This window comes from Tachysurus vachellii, chromosome 5, assembly GCF_030014155.1.
Source record: "Tachysurus vachellii isolate PV-2020 chromosome 5, HZAU_Pvac_v1, whole genome shotgun sequence".
NCBI lineage: Eukaryota > Metazoa > Chordata > Actinopteri > Siluriformes > Bagridae > Tachysurus > Tachysurus vachellii.
The window spans coordinates 7,915,592-7,937,746 of NC_083464.1; the positions used below are offsets into that span (position 1 = coordinate 7,915,592).

General features: G+C 39.3%; 2 protein-coding genes across 2 annotated transcripts in view; one reads left to right on the forward strand and one right to left on the reverse strand.

Moving 5' to 3' along the window:
* Positions 1–18,640, reverse strand: part of fars2 (phenylalanyl-tRNA synthetase 2, mitochondrial) — a 156,875-nt gene extending 138,235 nt beyond the window's left edge. Inside the window, exon 1 of the mRNA XM_060869620.1 lies at positions 18,514–18,640. The gene's annotated coding sequence lies outside the window, so the exon portion shown is untranslated. The remainder of the gene's footprint in view (positions 1–18,513) is intronic.
* A 96-nt stretch (positions 18,641–18,736) lies between these two features.
* Positions 18,737–22,155, forward strand: part of LOC132845565 (LYR motif-containing protein 4B) — a 57,363-nt gene continuing 53,944 nt past the window's right edge. The window contains exon 1 of the mRNA XM_060869631.1: positions 18,737–18,868. Within this exon, the coding sequence (XP_060725614.1) occupies positions 18,783–18,868 (86 nt within the window). The 5' untranslated portion in view covers positions 18,737–18,782. The remainder of the gene's footprint in view (positions 18,869–22,155) is intronic.

The window sequence follows — 22,155 nt, forward strand, 5'->3', positions numbered from 1 at the left end:
ACACAAACAGCCTTGCTGATGAAACAAGAGTTGCACGAATGCCATGAGATTTGCAAATAAACACGGCCGTTTCTCAGCCTTCGTGGAGGACGGCCTTCATGCCTGCACCACGCTAATCTCATGGAGGTACTCAATTAGTGTTGCGTGTGATTTTGACTCCCTCTCTTCCGGGTGCAAATGCCAGACGTCAACAGAGTTCTGAGAAGTCTTCAGTTGTACACGGCTACACTGACTTTGCCGCACTTTAGGTAGTTCTTTTTGCCATTTTCACCAAAGATCCAAAGATCAGTTATAGTCAGCCAAGTGAAGATCAAAGTATCAGTGCTGTGGTGTGTCAGCAGGTCTGCAACGGTTCTCTTCGTTTCATGTGGGGATTCAAAGCCAAGCAGCAGGAAAGAGCGACATAGTATATGAGGGTCAAGGCTAATTTAGCTTATTAGAGCAAATCATAAAAAGTTCACTTCCTGCTTCCTTATTGAGTCAGTGAGGCAATAATGAATAATTGATCCCAAAAGTTTGCATATCCTTTGGAATAAATGAAAAATTTAATGTGTTTTATGCATTTCCCCGAGTATCACTGGTCTGTATTTCTCGTTCTCAATAAATATAAATATTCCTCTATCACTTCAAATATCTGTACTTTGGTTGTATTTACTGATATAAATTAAAATAATGTTTCCCTTTCTTTCCAAACGATCTGTCCATTTACATTACATTTCACGATTATTGTCCTGTTTTATTTTTCATTTTATTCATTAGGAATTATCGTGTACTTGCCAATAAATTACAAAATAAACATTCATCTTTATTTTTTTTCCTTTTCTTCCTCCATTCAAAAACCATGGCGCACATCCTACTGTCTTTCATTGAAAACTTTCTCCTTCCATTCAAGACTTTTTTTTTGGAAAACGAGAGGTGAAGCTGCACAGAAATACCTGGGAGTTTTGGTGAGCTGTGTGTTAGTGTGTATGAAGAAGTGGGTGGGCGGGATCACACTGGCAAAGATCCCGGACCTGTGCTCACGGAAGCGTGTAATTGGAGGAGATGGCAACCACGGACCTCAAGGTGCTTTTCCATTTTATAACTGCTGGCAAATTTGCTTTGCACACTAACTAAGTCTAAATTATGTTCCATTTACTTCCGGTTACCAACTGAACGAATGTTGGTTTTAGCGAAGAAAGGCAAGGAGTCTAGTGAATAAAGCTAATAAATGAATCCAAGTGGAGTAGATTTAAAACATACAAGATGACCGAATAACAGCAATCAATCATATTTAAGATAGGTGACTGGGCCTTTACATGCAGTAATGTAATAATGTCATTACTTAAAGGTGCGGTGCACGATGTTTGAAAGCCAATGTTGACATTTGAAATCACCAAAACAAACACGCCCCTAACCCAAATGGGTGTCACCCCTGTTTTGATAGCTCCGCCCACACATACATACGTAACGCAGGCAACTATTATGGCGGAACCTGCTGGGGCGGCTGACCGAGGGGATATTTTTATCAGTAAATGAACACAATGAGTAATACTATGGTAATACAAATGTGTTATTGTAGTACTGTGTGTTGTACCGTGAAAGGTTTAGCTCCGTTTCACGCAGAAGACGACGTCCAACACTTTGAACCCGACGCAGAGGTAACGGCAGAGGCTAAGGTCAGACATGCGCACTGAACACTCTCTCTGTGGCATATTGACAAGACACACCCCTTTCTGCTAATTGGCTACAAGTTTTTTGTTATGTTTGTCGGCCCGACTCGGTTTTCTGAAGCATTTTTCAAACATCGTGCACCCCACCTTTAAGCGCACAGGTCTACATTAGGCAGTAATTAGTTTCCTCCAAGTGTCACTACTAAATACACAACACCCCCCAACCCCCCGTAGCAAGGTAGCATTACTGTTTGTTTGTTTTTTAAATCACTACTAGCATGTAAGAAGTTTATTAATTGATCGCTAATTCAACTAGCCAACGTCTTGTTTCGTTGGAAGTACAAATGATTCAAGGTTACTGCTTTTGAGTCACTTTAAATATCCACAGGTTTATATAAATGATACATATTTTCCCACCATTGCATTAATAAGGTAGTGAGCTAAAGAAATTGAAGGAATACCAGAACCATGCAGTAGGTCTGTGAGATTAGATAGCAATATAAACTTTGTCTGATTGTGCCTCCTAGTTAATTGCAGAATGAGGGCAATGTACGAGGACAGAGACAGACACTTATATCGTGTCTCATGTATAGGTTACATCATTACAGCTTATAAACACATCAATACACCCTGATAAACACCATGCTATATTTTCATAATTTAAATCAAATCTCTATGGTTTACAATCAAAGTCATTCACGACTTTATGTGTTCAGCGGCACGGAAGCTGAGACGCAATACAAGATAATTATGTTGCTCTGTGCCAAAGTCAGACAACAGGCTATTAAAGCTTGCATAGAATGACATAACAGGTGAAAAGCAATAAAGCAATTACCTCTTTTTTTCTTCATACTAAGCAATTGCTGATTAAGGACCTTGCTCAAGGGCCTAGCAGAGGTAACTTGGTGGATCAGGGATTCAAACTCATGCCCTTCTGGTCAGTAGTCCAACACCTTAACCACTAGGCTACCACATCCCCATATCTATAAATATACTTGAAGCTTTATTTAAAATATAAATGCACGGAGGCTACATCTGGATTCAAATTCACAAGCGTCTGGTCAGTAATTCAACGGCTTAACCGCTGAGCTCCACTTCTTAAAGATGCAGACACCACAATGTCTCACAAACTTAAATAGTCCAAGTTAATAACCACGTCGATAGTCGGAACCTACCGACGATTCTTCATAGTATCGGTATAATGTAACTCAAGTCTATTGCATGGCCCACAGGATCAGTCCAGGCATCGGTCCAATCAGATTTGTCGATAACCATGACATGCCTCAATTGCATAGAAGTGAACAATTGTTTTTTAATGTTTCACGCTGTCGCTTTGTCGCTTGATGAAATCACAGCTCTGTATTGTAGACGTAGATAGAAATCAAACAGCAGCCTGACATTTCCTCAACACAGTGAGGTACAGCAACTAGCCAACAATTACTCAGACAGTGGAAAGACTCTCCTGTGGTGTCAAACTTGGACACTGCGCTGACACTTTGACAAGTCTCCTTCCAAAAACGTCAAATAAAGTAATAACGCGCTAAACCTGACCGCAGAATGTTGTGTTTTTTTTTTTAAATAACTGTTAAACAACTGTGAATATTTAATCTGTTTATTTCTACTCTTATGGGCTTTTTACACCTGGTCACTTCATGCGTTTTCTGTGATCAGATATCTATCCGATGGTAAAAAGACCAGGTCTAAATGCCCTCCGAAACGTTTTCGAGACGGATATAAATCCGATCGTTCAAACCACTTCAGGAGGTGGTCTGGGACGCGTTTCAGATGAAACTGGACAGGTGTAAATGAATGTGGTTGTTCAAGTCACATACGTCAGCGCTATACTCCTCCCAAACGGAAGTACGTCACTCGCAGGTGATCTTTCACCTAGGTGTCTCTTTGGGTCCTAAAATGCGCTGCTGCCGCCAGCGAAAATGCAGCAAACAGTAAATGCTGTATTTTGTAGCATAACCGTCGTCTTTTTACTGCATAGTCCAAAGCGTGTTCCATTTCAATTACCCCGGAAATGAGGTAAAATATATTAGCATTTTGGGCGGCAGTAGAAAGATCGGATCGATATCCGATTCGCCGAGACGCATTTATGTGGCCTAATGTAAATGGAACAGTTTTAACGAATCAGATAGCTATCGGATCAGAGAAAACACATGAAGTGACCAGGTGTAAAAAGGCCCTTAGGTGATGTCATTCATCTGCTATACAGTTCAATATGAGTTTAGGGATCAGGTTTAAACCTGACTATATTTACTATAAACCTGTGATTTGTCTTGTAGCCAGAAAATAAAATCATCACCTTCAGATCAGTCAGAGTTCATGATATATTAAACCCGAGGGTTCAATTCAATTCATATGTATAGCACTTTTAACAACGGTCATTGTCTCAAAGCAGCTTTACAGATGTATAAACAGAATAAAACTTGTTTAATTTAAAATTAAGTTACTATTTATCTTTAATGAGCAAGCCAGAGCCGACGGCCGCGAGGAAAAAACTCCCTGAGATGATATGAGGAAGAAACCTTGAGAGGAACCAGATTCAAAAAGGAACCCATCCTCATCTGGAACAGTGACACCGACTAGAAATACACAAAATTAACCTCGAAAGTTAATAGTTTAGTTTAAACATGAAGTCTATTTAGCTGAACTCTTCACTAACAGAGACTTGAATCCAACTGTTAAAGACATCTACAGTCCTAAAGCTAATATAGCAAAACTATTCAGATCAACTGCAGTCCAAAGCAGTCTTCACTCATTAGGGGCTTTTTTAACTTGTTACAAAAATTCAGACAGCAAATTCACAGACAAGAATATAATCGCTGGCTTCGTGAGACCCGTCAAATGACACAATACAATAAATTAAGTGACTTTTTTAAGTGACGTGACATACAGCTAAGTACGGTGACCCATCCAAAGTGCACACACACACACAGCAGTGAACACACACACACCGTGAACACACACCCGGAGCAGTGGGCAGCCATTTATGCTGTACGGCGCCCGGGGAGACAACCTTAGGGTTAGGAGACAAACTCTCTAACCATTAGGCCACGACTATACACAACACAAACTAACTAGAGTCTAACAAAATCCGGCAACAACATGATAGAGTGTAGTGAGAGTACCGACTCGTTTACACTCCAACACGCATACACATATACGGCACAAGCAGACACCCTACAAGCCATTTGTTATGATGTATCCCACCTGTGCCAAGGCTCAGACTCTGAAAAAGACCCTTCATTTATCATAATGTGGGCATTTACCCTGGCTGGCCTTAGTGTTTCACAAAAATCCAGGAGCTGTCACACCTTGATGATTGCGTTTTTTTAATAACAGACATAACAAAGCTCTTCTTGACACCTACAGTTCAGAATCATACTTTAAAACATTTCTACCGTATCATTATCCTTCCTCAAGCCTGGAACTTTACAAAGAATATTGCACTTTTGGGGGATTCACTACAAACCATTACTCACACTTGTGCAGTAATAAAAGCAAAAGTATCTGTCAACAGATTTAGCTTGCAGGCCGTGTTTAAACCCCCGAGTGGATCTGCAGATAAACCTTTTTTTTTCCCAGTTAAGAGCCAAAGAACTTATTCTTTTAATAAAACACTCAGGACTTGGGGGACAAAAAGAGAATTTTTGTAATGACTGGTATATTGTTTAGTATGTGAAGGCATTTTCCCCCCGATGAACTTATTCACATTAATTTATGTATCAGACCCCGTTCGTTAACACGTATTCCTGCTAATTAATAACCTCCCGTTCAGGCATGTTCGTACACATCAGCTCGCATACGCAGTTCAAACCGTCGACCTGATACAGATACAAACACGCATGCTGACAGCGTGCGGTTTCATCATTTGCTCATTTCTAATGCAAGAACCAACTTGCATTAGAACCAACTAACAAAAATGTTTCACTGTCCAATTAGACCGTTTAATGACAATCTGTCTATGCAATGTAATACAACTTGGAAAAGAAAGATTGTCTGCGACTGGTCTTAATGAACCGTAGCAGGGTATAACAATCAGCCCAAAACACTGATGACAACTGACAAACCAGATTAACACACCAGTCCAGTTAATTAGTCCAAACAAAATGGCAATTACGAGAATGGGAAAGAAGGCTGATACACAGAAGACTCATCTGTCTCTCAGTAAAACAACACACGAGCGCCTCTCTGCTCGATCTGAAAGAAACGCAGCTATAGATTAAGGTTAAGCCTTGGAATATATATCTGAGTTTGTATTTAGCGCAGGCATAGTGGGTAAAATCCATTATAAGATGACAATTAGTCCGTTTCTGCACTCGTGACGAACGCCCCAACTTCTATCACCCTTCCGCACCTACACCTGCATAACAGGAAGTGAACGGAAGGGGAAAATTTCCCACGTTTCATCAGTAAGGAGGCTGTATGAAGGCTGTACTGGACTTTATTGGCAGGTGCTGCCTAATACAGAAGACCAGCAGGGCCAGGAAGAGCTTTAAGTAAGCAGATGGAAGAGTCCTGCAGTGTTACGGGAGTAGAGTTGAGTGCTCGCCATATACTACAGAGCTAATGCTAGTAATGTTTTAGCAAACAGCCACGGACAAACGGCATCACGGTGTGTAATATGCAAGAAACTGCCATCATATGGTTCCCTATGAGGTGGGAAGAAGAAAAAAAAGGAAGGGAAAACAGAAATTTTCAGATACTTGGGTTACACATATTCCAAATACACACACACACACATATATATATATATATATATATATATATATATATGTATATTAAGAGCAGATTATCAGTATATTAAATACCATGATATATCAAATACCTTATCACTTGCACATCAGAACATTTCTACATTTCTTCCAGGCGCAAATCAACAGCAGACAAAAACAATACTTTCAAACAGACAAACCCCAATATATGGGCAAAAGTACGTGTACCCCTGACCATCCAACTCATACGTGGTTCTTTCCCAAACTGATGTCACAATGATGAAAGGACACAAGTGTATAATTTTCCTTCAGTGGAACCAAGAGGCTCGAACCTTTTCCAGCAGTAAAATGCCTTCGTGCACAAAACAAGCTTCATGAAGACACGGTTTGTGAAGGTTAGAGTAGAAGAACTCAAGTGTCCTGCACAGAGCCCTGACCGACTGCAACCCAGTCTGAACCCACTTATGCTTTTGTAGCCTAATGATCACAAATCAACACAGCCACGCTCCAATATCTAGCGGAAAGCCTTCCCAGAAGAGTCAGGATTATTAGAAGTTTTTTAACAGTGTTTTAGGTGAATAAATATGGAACGGATTGCTTAAAAAAAAAACAGACTCACAAATATGTGTGAACATCAGGTGTTGACAAAGTGCCTAATACAGCCTAAGTAAAATGTTAGAGAAAGTCATAAAAGTAAGCATATAAATTTAATTACACTGATCATTATAAAAGCAATTACTCTAGGTTGGAAAAGGTCAAAATCCAACTGTGAAGCTCTGAGCAATTTGATCCTTTTCAACCACAGGATACCTTCGGCAATTTTTAGCAATTAGCACACCGGCCAATTTGTCTCAGAGACAACCAAACAAATGGTGCAACTCCAATACAATATCATTACCAAGAAAATGCTGGCTAATGTGTTTACTTCTACCGTATTACACACACAAAAAAAAACCAAAAAAAAAAACCACACAAAACAAAACATGGTTATCAAGGCTGTGGGCTACACAATTAGCCACTTGGGAGCAAAGCTAAAACCCCACTGCAGAGTGTAACAAAGCATATAATATGTTAATGTTATTGGCTGATGATCAAACCCCTGAGATGAAAAAGTAGTAGGGAAAAAATTGAAGCGTAGGTCTGTACCGAGTGGTAAGCAGATAATCTTCAGCCAGCGGTGGCGGCAGGAACGGTGTGCTTTAGTACTTTAGTTCGGTTAAATGACAAGCTGAAAACATGCTTCGCCTGAGGAGATCTTCAGCATTCTGCTTTACTGGTTTATTTGCACAAGTGGGAAGCTTTATCTTCTCTTCATTAGAATTTTCTGTTCATTACTGCTTCACATCTACAGGACACGGTCTCAGTCGAGATCAGCCAGTACCCTACGGTCTTAATTGGACGTGTCGCACATGGTTTCGTCAGCTATTCTTATTACAGCTTCCTATTAACTTTTCTCACTTGTTCATTTGTTTCCTGAATCAGTAGGTTCTCCTTCCCGGTCGTTAGGAGAACAAAGCGTTAAGACGTTTTCTTACGGTGATCTCAGATTGCAGTTAAAAGCAATCCAGAAAAAAAAAAGATGGCAGAAATCTCTTTATCCTAGATTACTGCACAGCATATAGCGTTCACTGTAGACGTAAAGGACACAGGGTTTACGGCAGACGGATAAACAGCCGGCGGCCACAGGGTGAAGATGGACTGGTTTAATTTGAGCTAAGAAACACAGGTTTGCACTAATAACACCCCTGCACTTCCCCCAGTGCCTCATAGGGAGCGTTTCTGCTACTGCTGACTCCGTCGTGTAAAAAAGAATCTGGGCTAGTCAAGGCACAAATAGGCCACACAGCTGTGTGAGTAGCTGACACTAATGGTTGAGAGATTGACATGTCTCGCCAATCTACCAGTCTTTCCTTATTTCCCCTGAGTGTTTTCAGACAGAGGCCTGGATCATCATGGAGCAATTTTAGCCACTTCTACCCTAAACACTAGATTTCCCTCCGAGTGAATCAAGATAATATTAGTACCACGGAGAAAAGAAACAAAATCAATACGGCGTTCAACAAAAGAAATTATGATACAAAGGCATATAGGACTAGAACTGGATGTCTAGGACACCCTTGTCCTGTAGAAGAAAACGCAGCTTGCGGTGAGCAAGCAAATAGAGTGAGTTCTGTGAATGTGTGGTTGTGGATGTGGATGTGGATGACTGCCTGAACCTGACCCAAATCCTTCCTGCCTTCTGCAACGGAAGACAGAACAATGAATCATTCGGTACTCAGTTCAGTGGTACGACCGGAAACTCGGCTCTCACGAGGACGAGAGAACGTAGGAAGACATGGGAGATGAGCATCCGTGAGAGAATTTTAAGCTGTACCCATGACTGAGGAAACATAACAGAATTTCAGGGACAGAATACTGTGCTGTCTAAAACTTTGCAGAAAGTTCAGCCTCCGACGGAAAAGGCCAAGAAAGTAAAGAAACTTAGGATGACACTGAAGAAATACTAAGCGGTGACCTTTATCTTCATTTTAATTTACAGTGCTACTAAAAAGTTGGACGACTCATCCGCATCGAGTCTGGTTTTGAACAACAAGGTAGCAGTGTGAGGCAACAGTTGCTATTTGTCTCACAGTTCTAGGGACCGGCTCTGGTCTCCTTTTCCACCAAAAAGAACCGGGTGCAGGTTCAGAGCTAGTGCTGGTGCTGGTTCAAAGTTGGTTCCACTGACGAACCTTCTAAGAACCGGTTTGCCTTTCCACCGGCTAGAGAGCCGTCACAGAGCCGAGTCTGACGTCACTGTATACGTGTCACGTGTCCCAGCAACATTAGCGCAGCAGCGGCAAACACAAACACAAACACATCAACAATGGCGGATGTTGCTTTACTGTTAATTCTCACGGCTTTGTGAACCTACATTAACATCCAAACGCGGCGAATCCGACGTGTACGTGCAGCTCCATGTAATCTGTATAAACGGAGGTTGTAATTGAGAAAGTACATAACGTTATTTTATCATTAACACAGAAAAAAGTTAGCCTTAGCATGTAGCTACTTACTATCATGTGTGCTGATAATGTATCCTACTGCGGTAAAGTAAAAGTGTATTAAACATTAGTATACTTAAGGTACATTATCAAATGTGCTAACAGTAGCCCCGCCCACAGGCGCTAACAGTAGCCCCGCCCACGGCCCCTGACACAAACGGTTCTTAAGTCTAGACCAGCAATGTTTTGGTGCTACTTAAGAACCACTTTTCCTGGTTCAGAGCCGGTGCTTTGGCTGTCGAAAAAGAAAGAACTGGTTCTAAATTAGGCTCTGGCTCCGAACAGCACTCAAACTGCCTCGGTGGAAAAGGGGCACAGGAGGACCAAATGTATGTTCTGAAGCGTTTCATTGTACACGTCAAACTTTGGGAACATGGACAGCCATCTGACTGATGGTATGGAACTCGGGAGTGACATGAGGTGACGGACGGCAACCACACATTCTGTAATCACGGACCAGCGATCTACTGATGTGAACCAATCACACGACAACGTCAGTGTCACTCGTCCACCACTGACCTAATGCAGTGGTGGTTTTGTATAACAGACTGGGCAGAGGGGCCAATAACATACAAACCCAGAGAGACAACATGGGGTATTTGTATAACTAGACAAGGTAGTGCTTTCTTAATAAGGTGTTAAAACATTGTGTTCTAACTACTAACAACTGGCAATTAAATAAAGATTAATTCAACATTAAATGTCTAAATCTTTGTACTTCTTCATAGTACACTCTCAGATTGGAACAAGACATTAAACAAGCACTTTATTAAGGGCAAGTCACCATAACCGTTCATGCACTCATCGTGTGAAGTTACTGTAAGCTTAGATTTGTTTTACCGTTGATATTAGATAGTGACAAATATTGAGAGCTACACTGCCTACTCCAGTCCAGTAAAAATAAATAAATAAATCACAAAAATCTCTTGAAATTGAAAATTTCAAAGTTTCAAAAGCAAATCACAAAATACAAAACTTTAAGGTAGATGGGCTTCAACAGCAGAAGATGAGGAAACTGAGGAAGCAGGTTCACCAGACCAGCTAAAGATTTAAAAAAAAAAACATTGCATTGTCTGATGACTATTAATTTCTGTGGTGGCTCAACGGTTAAGGCTCTGGGTTACTGATCACATGGTTGGGGGCTCAAGCTCCAGCACTGCCAAGCTGCCACGTTTGGGCTCTTGAGCAAATCCATTAAGCAAGGCTCTCTGCTCCAGGGGTGTTATATCACGGCAGACCCTGCACTTTCCCCAGTTTCCTAACAAGCTGGGATATAAAGAAATAATTTCACTGTACTGTAATGTATATGTGACAAATAAAGACTTCTTGTTCTTCAGAAGTAAGGGTGAGAATGTGGTATCAATAGCATGACTCCCTGGACCCAACCTGATGGGACGTGGTAGCCTAGTGATTAAGGTGTTGTGAGTTTGATTCCCAAGTCCACCAAGACGCCACACCAGGGACCCCTGATCAAGGCCCTAACCCTAACCCTCAATTGCGCAGTTGAATAATAAGTGTAAGATGCTCTGGAAAAGGACGTTCGCCAAATGCCGTAATGTAACCAGCCAGGCTGATGGTGGTGAGATAATGGTGTGAGGAACATTTTACCAACCTTTCAAATCCAAAGAAACAGTGTTCGAATGACCCTGTGTATCTCTTAACAGCCTCAACTTACTCCTCTAACTTCAATCCCAATTGATTCCATGAACAGAACATAGCAATGAGTTCAGTGTGCTTCAGTTGCCTTCAAAGCCGCCAGATTTTAGTCAAACTGTGCAGTGGGAAAAAAGCTTTAGAACGGTTAGAATTGCGTAAAAGTAACAGCTATTTGTCGTACAACCAACATGGTTTAATCACGTATTCTCAAAGCCTTGAATGAAATCAAACCAAGCTCACACCAGAGATGAGAACGAACGGACAAAACTGAGGTTTTGCAACAGACACATTACCGCTACAATATTTTAACGCACATGTTTTAATCGCTCAAATTTAATACTACAGTTGTAATTCTCATCAATGGCGGTATCCTCGTAAGATATCACAATGTTTACATTAATCGTACATGAATTGATCACGCTCACTTGACATCATTCAGTCCAGTCATTAGAAACTTGTATAGCAACGAAATCACGATTTGGTGATAAACTTAATATAATTTCCTGAAACGACACTAAAAACTGATCGGCCAACTTTTGGAATCTTTTCGAACAAAAGATTCAAAGCATCAGTAAGCAGATGAAAAAACCGCAGCAACCGTGTTATGCAATCACGTCAACACGGATCAGAAACGCTGGAGGAAAAAAGGTCACGAGGTTGATTAGTGCAATATAATAAAAACTAAGATTATCCAAATAACCAAGCGGCACTATCACAGCTTTAAACTGAGCTATCAAATCATCCTTACATTTTCCATTTTTAAAGAAATGGCTTCTCACTCCAATTCTGCGTGTCATCTGTGTCACTTAAAGGCAGCACTTTATTTTGGACTTAATGCCTCACTAACTGCAAGACAAATCACACCTACATCCTCGTAACAAGGATGGCATTGGAAATCAATAAATGGCTTTCATGCTTAACTGCTCATCCTGTCCCCTCATCCACACACACATGCACACACACACACACACACACACACACACACACACACACACCAAACAGTCAAGTGATGTACGTCAACTGCCCCTCCAGTCGCTACCATAATAATCCACATCCATTATAAACCACAGGCAAAAATCCATTACATCCATCAAAATATAATTTAGATAGATTGCACTATTGTATATATTGCATACAATGTACTAACAACTGTACAAGAACGTCACGGGAACGCAAAATATTTTGCGTCACGGGAACGCAATATAACAAATTATATTCATTCATCATTCATTCATCTTCTACCGCTTATCCGAACTACCTCGGGTCACGGGGAGCCTGTGCCTATCTCAGGCGTCATCGGGCATCAAGGCAGGATACACCCTGGACGGAGTACAAATTATATTGTATACCAAAATATAATACGGCCAAACAATCCTTCAACAAAGCCGTACAAACCAGAGATTCTAAATTCCAGCCAAGCGCACGGTCATGGAAAAAATGTGGCCAGAATTGATCATTTATTAATTAATTAAAAAGCCGTCACCATTGTCCTTCATCTTCTAGAAAAGAAAGCCTGACAAACTCTAGGATACATTCATCAACCTTATTGCTGGCATAATGAAGTACAGCTATAATCATCATGTTGTTAAAAGAACAATTTAAAATAAGGATGTTTTGATTTATGGGGGCACGGTGGCTTAGTGGTTAGCACGTTCGCCTCACACCTCCAGGGTTTATGTATTTTTTATGCATTAACTTCTATATTTTCTTAACCCCTTTTCCGTAACCATACTGTTGAATCTGATAAAACTAATAATTTTTAATTATTAAGTGTGTATCACCAGCATGTGTCATTTCTACACATTACATACAGTAGTTGATATAAGAAAAGAACATCAACGGTCCTAATACACATCCTTGTGGGATGCTATATTACACTTTTCTAGGTTGACACAAAAAAATACAAGATAACAAATCAAGTTTCAACCAGGCAAGAACTTGTTTTAAACAGATGACAGTATTGCTTATAAATAATAATAATACAAGTAGATTTAATAAAAACAGAACATGAGCTGAACTAATTACAGTTAACATTAATCTAACATTAACAATCTGTACAAAAATGTGTTTTTTTCCCCTTCGGGGCTAAACTGGGTCACCTATTTAGCATGGACAAAAAGTGCTAGAATAAATCGTAGATTGTTGTTGCACATGTAAAGTCAGTGTTTTTATTGTAGTCCTCTTTATCCAATTAATTCTAAAATGACAGACTAACCACGTCAGAAAACATACAAACAAACAAACAAGCGATTCCCAGTAGCATTATCCATCATCATTTCACAAGTGTGCTTTTTCTTCATCTCTGACATCTTAACTCAGGTCATCATATGGCCTGTTAATTGGGCCTCTAAATGAGCAATCAATTGGATTTATTGACCTCTTTCCTGGCTCGCTGCTCTGACCCACCGCTGCTCCTGACCTTTCCCGTCAAAGGCAGCACTTCTGCAAACAGGACGCGTCTGTGACCTTTCTCCGGCAAGAAGAGTTGAGAGAAGAGAGAGTGAGAGTGCAGCCTTTAAATCTCTCCCCCTCTGTCTCACTGAGCACATCTCATCACAATCATGTATCATGAACACGACATCGATCTCCACAGGTCAAAGCACAATCCGTTCACTGAACAGCGTCGGACAAGAGACACACCGCTCCCAAGACAGAGAGTGAATCTCTGCGTTTTTCATACAGCTGATGGGGCTTCACCTCATCTGGAGTACGAGTGTAATAAAAGGGAAAAAATGTAGACTTATTCAGAGCGAATTAGTGTGTATGCTAATTCTAAATTATTCTAAAACGGGAACGGGACATCCGGCGAGACATCCGGTGAAGCTAATAGGCATGTTTTAGTATTACTTTCATATCTCAAGAGTCATCTAACCTTTTATATTCGCTCATTTATGGACAAGTGTAAGTCAGTTTGTTCAACAACTGGGACAGGATTACAACTGAGCAGAGGGTTAAGGGTGTTGAACTCAGCCTGGGATTTGAGAACACAACCTTTCATTGTCAGTAGTCGACCACTGAGCCACCACTTCTACGGTCTTCTTGTACAAAATGACTGCAATCAGGACGACGTTCAGGAAACGTAGCTTTAACTCAGCTCCAAACTTGCGATGTGATCCTGCCTATCCTGTGCCCAGCGTGTACAGTGTTCTATGACAGACTGTGTGAGGTGTACAGTGTTCTGACAGACTGTGTGAGGTGTACAGTGTTCTGTGACAGACTGTGTGAGGTGTACAGTGTTCTGACAGACTGTGTGAGGTGTACAGTGTTCTGTGACAGACTGTGTGAGGTGTACAGTGTTCTATGACAGACTGTGTGAGGTGTACAGTGTTCTGTGACAGACTGTGTGAGGTGTACAGTGTTCTGTGACAGACTGTGTGAGGTGTACAGTGTTCTGTGACAGACTGTGTGAGGTGTACAGTGTTCTGTGACAGACTGTGTGAGGTGTACAGTGTTCTATGACAGACTGTGTGAGGTGTACAGTGTTCTGTGACAGACTGTGTGAGGTGTACAGTGTTCTATGACAGACTGTGTGAGGTGTACAGTGTTCTGACAGACTGTGTGAGGTGTACAGTGTTCTGTGACAGACTGTGTGAGGTGTACAGTGTTCTATGACAGACTGTGTGAGGTGTACAGTGTTCTGTGACAGACTGTGTGAGGTGTACAGTGTTCTGTGACAGACTGTGTGAGGTGTACAGTGTTCTGTGACAGACTGTGTGAGGTGTACAGTGTTCTGTGACAGACTGTGTGAGGTGTACAGTGTTCTATGACAGACTGTGTGAGGTGTAGTGTTCTGTGACAGACTGTGTGAGGTGTACAGTGTTCTGTGACAGACTGTGTGAGGTGTACAGTGTTCTGTGACAGACTGTGTGAGGTGTACAGTGTTCTGTGACAGACTGTGTGAGGTGTACAGTGTTCTGTGACAGACTGTGTGAGGTGTACAGTGTTCTGTGACAGACTGTGTGAGGTGTACAGTGTTCTATGACAGACTGTGTGAGGTGTACAGTGTTCTATGACAGACTGTGAGAGGTGTAGTGTTCTATGACAGACTGTGTGAGGTGTACAGTGTTCTGACAGACTGTGTGAGGTGTACAGTGTTCTGACAGACTGTGTGAGGTGTACAGTGTTCTATGACAGACTGTGTGAGGTGTACAGTGTTCTATGACAGACTGTGTGAGGTGTACAGTGTTCTATGACAGACTGTGTGAGGTGTACAGTGTTCTGACAGACTGTGTGAGGTGTACAGTGTTCTATGACAGACTGTGTGAGGTGTACAGTGTTCTATGACAGACTGTGTGAGGTGTACAGTGTTCTATGACAGACTGTGTGAGGTGTACAGTGTTCTATGACAGACTGTGTGAGGTGTACAGTGTTCTATGACAGACTGTGTGAGGTGTACAGTGTTCTATGACAGACTGTGTGAGGTGTACAGTGTTCTATGACAGACTGTGTGAGGTGTACAGTGTTCTATGACAGACTGTGTGAGGTGTACAGTGTTCTATGACAGACTGTGTGAGGTGTACAGTGTTCTATGACAGACTGTGTGAGGTGTACAGTGTTCTATGACAGACTGTGTGAGGTGTACAGTGTTCTATGACAGACTGTGTGAGGTGTACAGTGTTCTATGACAGACTGTGTGAGGTGTACAGTGTTCTATGACACTGTGTGAGGTGTACAGTGTTCTATGACAGACTGTGTGAGGTGTACAGTGTTCTGACAGACTGTGTGAGGTGTACAGTGTTCTATGACAGACTGTGTGAGGTGTACAGTGTTCTATGACAGACTGTGTGAGGTGTACAGTGTTCTGTGACAGACTGTGTGAGGTGTACAGTGTTCTATGACAGACTGTGTGAGGTGTACAGTGTTCTGTGACAGACTGTGTGAGGTGTACAGTGTTCTATGACAGACTGTGTGAGGCTCACATCAAGCGACACACAGTGACAAAAACAACCGGACATCATTCATTTTAAATTCTTCCAACATGTCTGACTAAATGTGAGCATGTCCAGCAATGTGACAGTGTAAAACTTTATCCAGATATGGATTGACTCCAACGGGAGGGAAGACCGTCCGTCGGTAAACGTTACTACGGCAACCAATAGTCGGAATGCCTACAAGTGATTTTGTACAAAAATCGTGTGAATGTAGCATAAAGGTCCTTATAATACTGTATACCTGTCTTTAATCTGACTTTAAAATGAAACACTGGGCTGGAAAAACTACTACTAATAATAATAATAAATTCAAAAATAATAAAGTATATGCCTTGTTGGTAAGAGGTAAGCATTAGCAATGCCACGTCCTGGATAACTTTTCAGACTGTCGCATGAGATTTGTGCGCATTAGGAAGATTTAATAGTGAACCTCAACGTTATTGTACCGGCTCCAGTTGTGTTCCATGTCATGAAGATTTCGGACCTTCAGACCTTCATTGAGTTGAGATAAAGCCAACCCTGTGACGATCCTGAGACATCTAGAAACGTACCAGCTCCAGTTGGACTCTGCTTCATAAAGTATTCAGATATTTAAAGAGGAGATGAAACTCCATGTGGTCTTTAAGGACAACAACCTTCTAATCAATACACAATTGTCAGAGTGTATATTTATAATCACAATCTCCAGTGTCACCCAAATGAGGATAAGGTTCACTTTTGAGTCTGGTTCCTCTCAAGGTTTCTTCCTCTTCCATCTAAGGGAGTTTTTCCTCACCACAGTCACCTCAGGCTTGTTCATTAGGGATAAATACAAACACATTTTAATATAAGATTTTGGACCTCCACTGAGATGAGGCTGATTCTGATGCCTCGAATCCTGAGGCATATAGAGATTTACCAGCTCCAGTTGGACTCTGCAATACTAAAGAGGAGATGTGAACTCCATGTAGTCTTTTGCATCAATACAACATTTGTCTTACTGTATCACCCATTCCATCCAGCGTCACCCATATGAGGATGAGGTTCCCCCTTGTGTCTGGTTCCTCTCAAGGTTTCTTCCTTTACCATCTAAGGGAGTTTTTCCTTGCCACTGCTGCCTGAGTGACCTCAGACTCGCTCATTAGGGATACATACATGCACATTGTGAACTAAATATATCTAATATTAATCTTGAATTTTGAATTCTATTAATCTTTATATTATTCTTTATATTAACATTTTGTTCTATGTTTATGTTCTGTAAAGACACATAAGCTGCTTTGAGGCAACGTCGATTGTAAAAAGCGCTTGAATTGAATAAGTTTAATATTAATCTTGAATTTTTGTATTATATTTCTTATGTTCTGTAAAGCTGCATTGAGACAATGTCCATTATTAAAAGTGCTATATATATTTATATAAAATTGAATTGAATTAAATTTTGAGGCACAATCTGTATATAACAAAATCCTTCAGCCCAAACAAGGTACCTCATTAAACTAGTTTGTATGGAGTTCTTTTAGACAAGATTTGAGAGTTTAGGATTTTAAGCTGTTATTTTAGCTGCTTTCACCACCGTTTTCCTTGTTTGTCTGGTATCTTGGTGAAAGAGGTGAAATTTAACAACACTAATTAAAATCAGTGTCTGAGTGCAGGTTGACGTTTCTTGTACTTTTCCTTTTAAACTTTTTTCTAAAAAAAAGAGAGAGACTTTACACTCAAGAATTTTATAAAGAATTAATAGATGCTGTACTTAAAATTTTACCAGCGCATTTGTTTAGCGATGTAATTGCACATTCAGTTTAATTATGATCAGAATTTATCCCACATCTTCCTGGTTATCGTTCTATAAATTCAGGAGACATGTATTCACTACATCCTGCAAATAAGTGCTCTGTTACACTCCTTTAAAGGTCTGCATTAAAATAACGTCGTGTTTGGGTTTAACCAAATCACACTAAAAACAACACACACACACACATATACATACACACCACACTACACACCACACAAACACAAACCACAGACACACACACAAACAACATTACACACACATCTCACTCACTCACACACACACACACATCTCTCTCACTCACTCACACACCACATCCACGCACAAACAAAACACACACCATTACACACACATCTCACTCACTCACTCACACTCACACACACACGACCGAGGTGCTGTAACCATATGAAAGCCTGTGTGTAAACTACAAACAGGTTTTAACTCCTTATCAGCTTGCTTCATTTTACCAAACGTAGTGTTTCCACAACAGCTTCGCTCAGTAACATTACAGTAAAACTGTACATTCATTACAAAGGCTGCACTTTAACATGGCAGTAATCAGAGGTCCAGAGCACAAGAGCATGTAGTGTGCACAGGAAATACACAGGTTTTAACACAACTATAACGCATTAAAAAGCGGTGTAAAGGATCACGACCGAAACCGTCTTCATTATAAGTTTAATAAAACACAGTAAAGCCGTCTGTAAGTATTAGTTATTTATCTTACACACTCACCTCTTTCAGGGGTCTGGAGGTGTGTTTATGAGAGGACCCGTCATTCGCCTGAACTATATTAAAAATGTTTTCTTTGTTAACATTTTGTTCATTTAAGAGTACGTTTAGATTTCAAACCGCGATTATAAATATCCCGTTTTCTCAAAATAAAACATTCGTTTTTGGTCAAATTATCAAATTATATAACGCGTTTAAAATTCAACTCTAAAATTTAATTCAGGCACTAAATTAGAAGGCAATCCGGGGTCCTGATTTGACAGTGAGACAAGATGGCGGCGCCCAGCAGAACGCAGGTGTTAGCTCTGTATCGGATGCTTTTGAGAGAAAGCAACAAATTCACTTCGTACAACTACAGGTAATTGTACCACTGGCACAATAATGTTCCTGCTGTGTTTTTACGGGTAGCGAAATAACTACCGGTCACTTGATAAAACGACATAAACGTTTAAACGTGAGTGTAAAGCCTAAAGTCGGTTGCCATGGGAACGGGGTGATCGTGAGAGTTTTTATTCCTCGTTACATGGATTTGATTAGTGTTACTGAATGAAGTGATATTCCCTGACATAAATATCCTGTTATTTGTAACACACACACACACGTTGTTGTGATGCAGGGCACGTGACGTTGGTTGTAGTCACGTGACAAGTTTTCTAGTCTTTTTTTTTTTTGTGCTAAACTCAGAAAGTTACAAGCAATCATGCAACTGTACAAACAGTAAATATACATTATTTCTGTAGAAAGCCGTATCATATTTGTCCAAACCTTATTTTGTAAAATTTGATATAAATCTGGTGTTCTGTTTATCACCATTTCACTCCATTATATGTTCCTCACATTGGGATTCATCAGAATCAGAATCAGGTTTATTGACCAAGTGTGTTGACACACACAGGGAATTTGGTTCCAGCTGTTTATGACTCTCAAAAGTACAGACATAAATATCACTATATTATACAATACAACACAGACATAAATAACACTATACTATACAAGACAATACAGTACAGACATAAATAACACTATACTATACAAGACAATACAGTACAGACATAAATAACACTATACTATACAAGACAATACAGTACAGACATAAATAACACTATACTATACAAGACAATACAGTACAGACATAAATATCACTATATTATACAATACAACACAGACATAAATAACACTATACAAGACAATACAGTACAGACATAACACTATACTATACAAGACAATACAGTACAGACATAAATAACACTATACTATACAAGACAACACAGACATAAATAACACTATACTATACAAGACAATACAGACATAAATAACACTATACTATACAAGACAATACAGACATAAATAACACTATACTATACAAGACAATACAGTACAGACATAACACTATACTATACAAGACAATACAGTACAGACATAACACTATACTATACAAGACAATACAGTACAGACATAAATAACACTATACTATACAAGACAACACAGACATAAATAACACTATACTATACAAGACAATACAGTACAGACATAAATAACACTATACTATACAAGACAATACAGACATAAATAACACTATACTATACAAGACAATACAGACATAAATAACACTATACTATACAAGACAATACAGACATAAATAACACTATACTATACAAGACAATACAGTACAGACATAACACTATACTATACAAGACAATACAGTACAGACATAACACTATACTATACAAGACAATACAGTAGAGACATAAATAACACTATACTATACAAGACAACACAGACATAAATAACACTATACTATACAAGACAATACAGACATAAATAACACTATACTATACAAGACAATACAGACATAAATAACACTATACTATACAAGACAATACAGACATAAATAACACTATACTATACAAGACAATACAGTACAGACATAACACTATACTATACAAGACAATACAGACATAAATAACACTATACTATACAAGACAATACAGACATAAATAACACTATACTATACAAGACAATACAGTACAGACATAACACTATACTATACAAGACAACACAGACATAAATAACACTATACTATACAAGACAATACAGACATAAATAACACTATACTATACAAGACAATACAGTACAGACATAACACTATACTATACAAGACAACACAGACATAAATAACACTATACTATACAAGACAATACAGACATAAATAACACTATACTATACAAGACAACACAGACATAAATAACACTATACTATACAAGACAATACAGACATAAATAACACTATACTATACAAGACAATACAGACATAAATAACACTATACTATACAAGACAATACAGTACAGACATAAATAACACTATACTATACAAGACAATACAGACATAAATAACACTATACAAGACAATACAGTACAGACATAAATAACACTATACTATACAAGACAATACAGACATAAATAACACTATACTATACAAGACAATACAGTACAGACATTACACTATACTATACAAGACAATACAGTACAGACATAAATAACACTATACTATACAAGACAATACAGACATAAATAACACTATACTATTCAAGACAATACAGTACAGACATAACACTATACTATACAAGACAATACAGTACAGACATAAATAACACTATACTATACAAGATAATACAGTACAGACATAACACTATACTATACAAGACAATACAGTACAGACATAACACTATACTATACAAGACAACACAGACATAAATAACACTATACTATACAAGACAATACAGTACAGACATAAATAACACTATACTATACAAGACAATACAGACATAAATAACACTATACTATACAAGACAATACAGACATAAATAACACTATACTATACAAGATAATACAGACTATACAAGAAAATGCAGATGTGCTACAATAGACATTATGAGTATTAAATATGAATACAATATATGACTGATCAGTTATGTACATAAAGTGTGGGAAGTGCAAATAACAATATTGTGCAATATTATGCTTTTGTACAATATACAGCAGCAGTAGTGTGTGTAACATACAGGTGATCTGATTACTGACAGTTCTGATAATGCTACTTATAGTAGCATTATCTGATAGTACTTATGCTATGAAGCAGGGAATATAATTATGGTGAGTTGTTAATCAGGGTGATTGTCTGGGGGAAAAAACTGTTCCTGTGTCTGGCAGTTTTAGTAAGCAATCTAATGTCAATCTAATGTCTGTGACTAGTTTAAAACACTGGCTCTGTATCGCTTGGATGCATTTCCATCCCTAGTCCCTGACTTACTTTGTGGCGTGAACACGTTTGAAGTCGACCGACAATCCATAAAAGTTCAGTTTGGTTTTATTTGTATAAAACACAATGTGGCTTTGCAGAAATCCAGCTGTAGAGTTTGAGCCTTAATTATTGTTTTAAGTCTCTAAACCCTAGTCCTTTTCTGAGTAACAGCAAAGAGTGGGTTTAGAAACCATTATTATCAGTAGCCTTTATTAGTCTTTATGATTTTATGTGATTGAGTAACAGTTCTACATGATTCAAGTGACAGGAAGAAGCCTTTATTTTTGTCACTTATACTTGAACTTTGATCTTCCAAACAAGAACCCTGTGATTTGAACCCTTGAG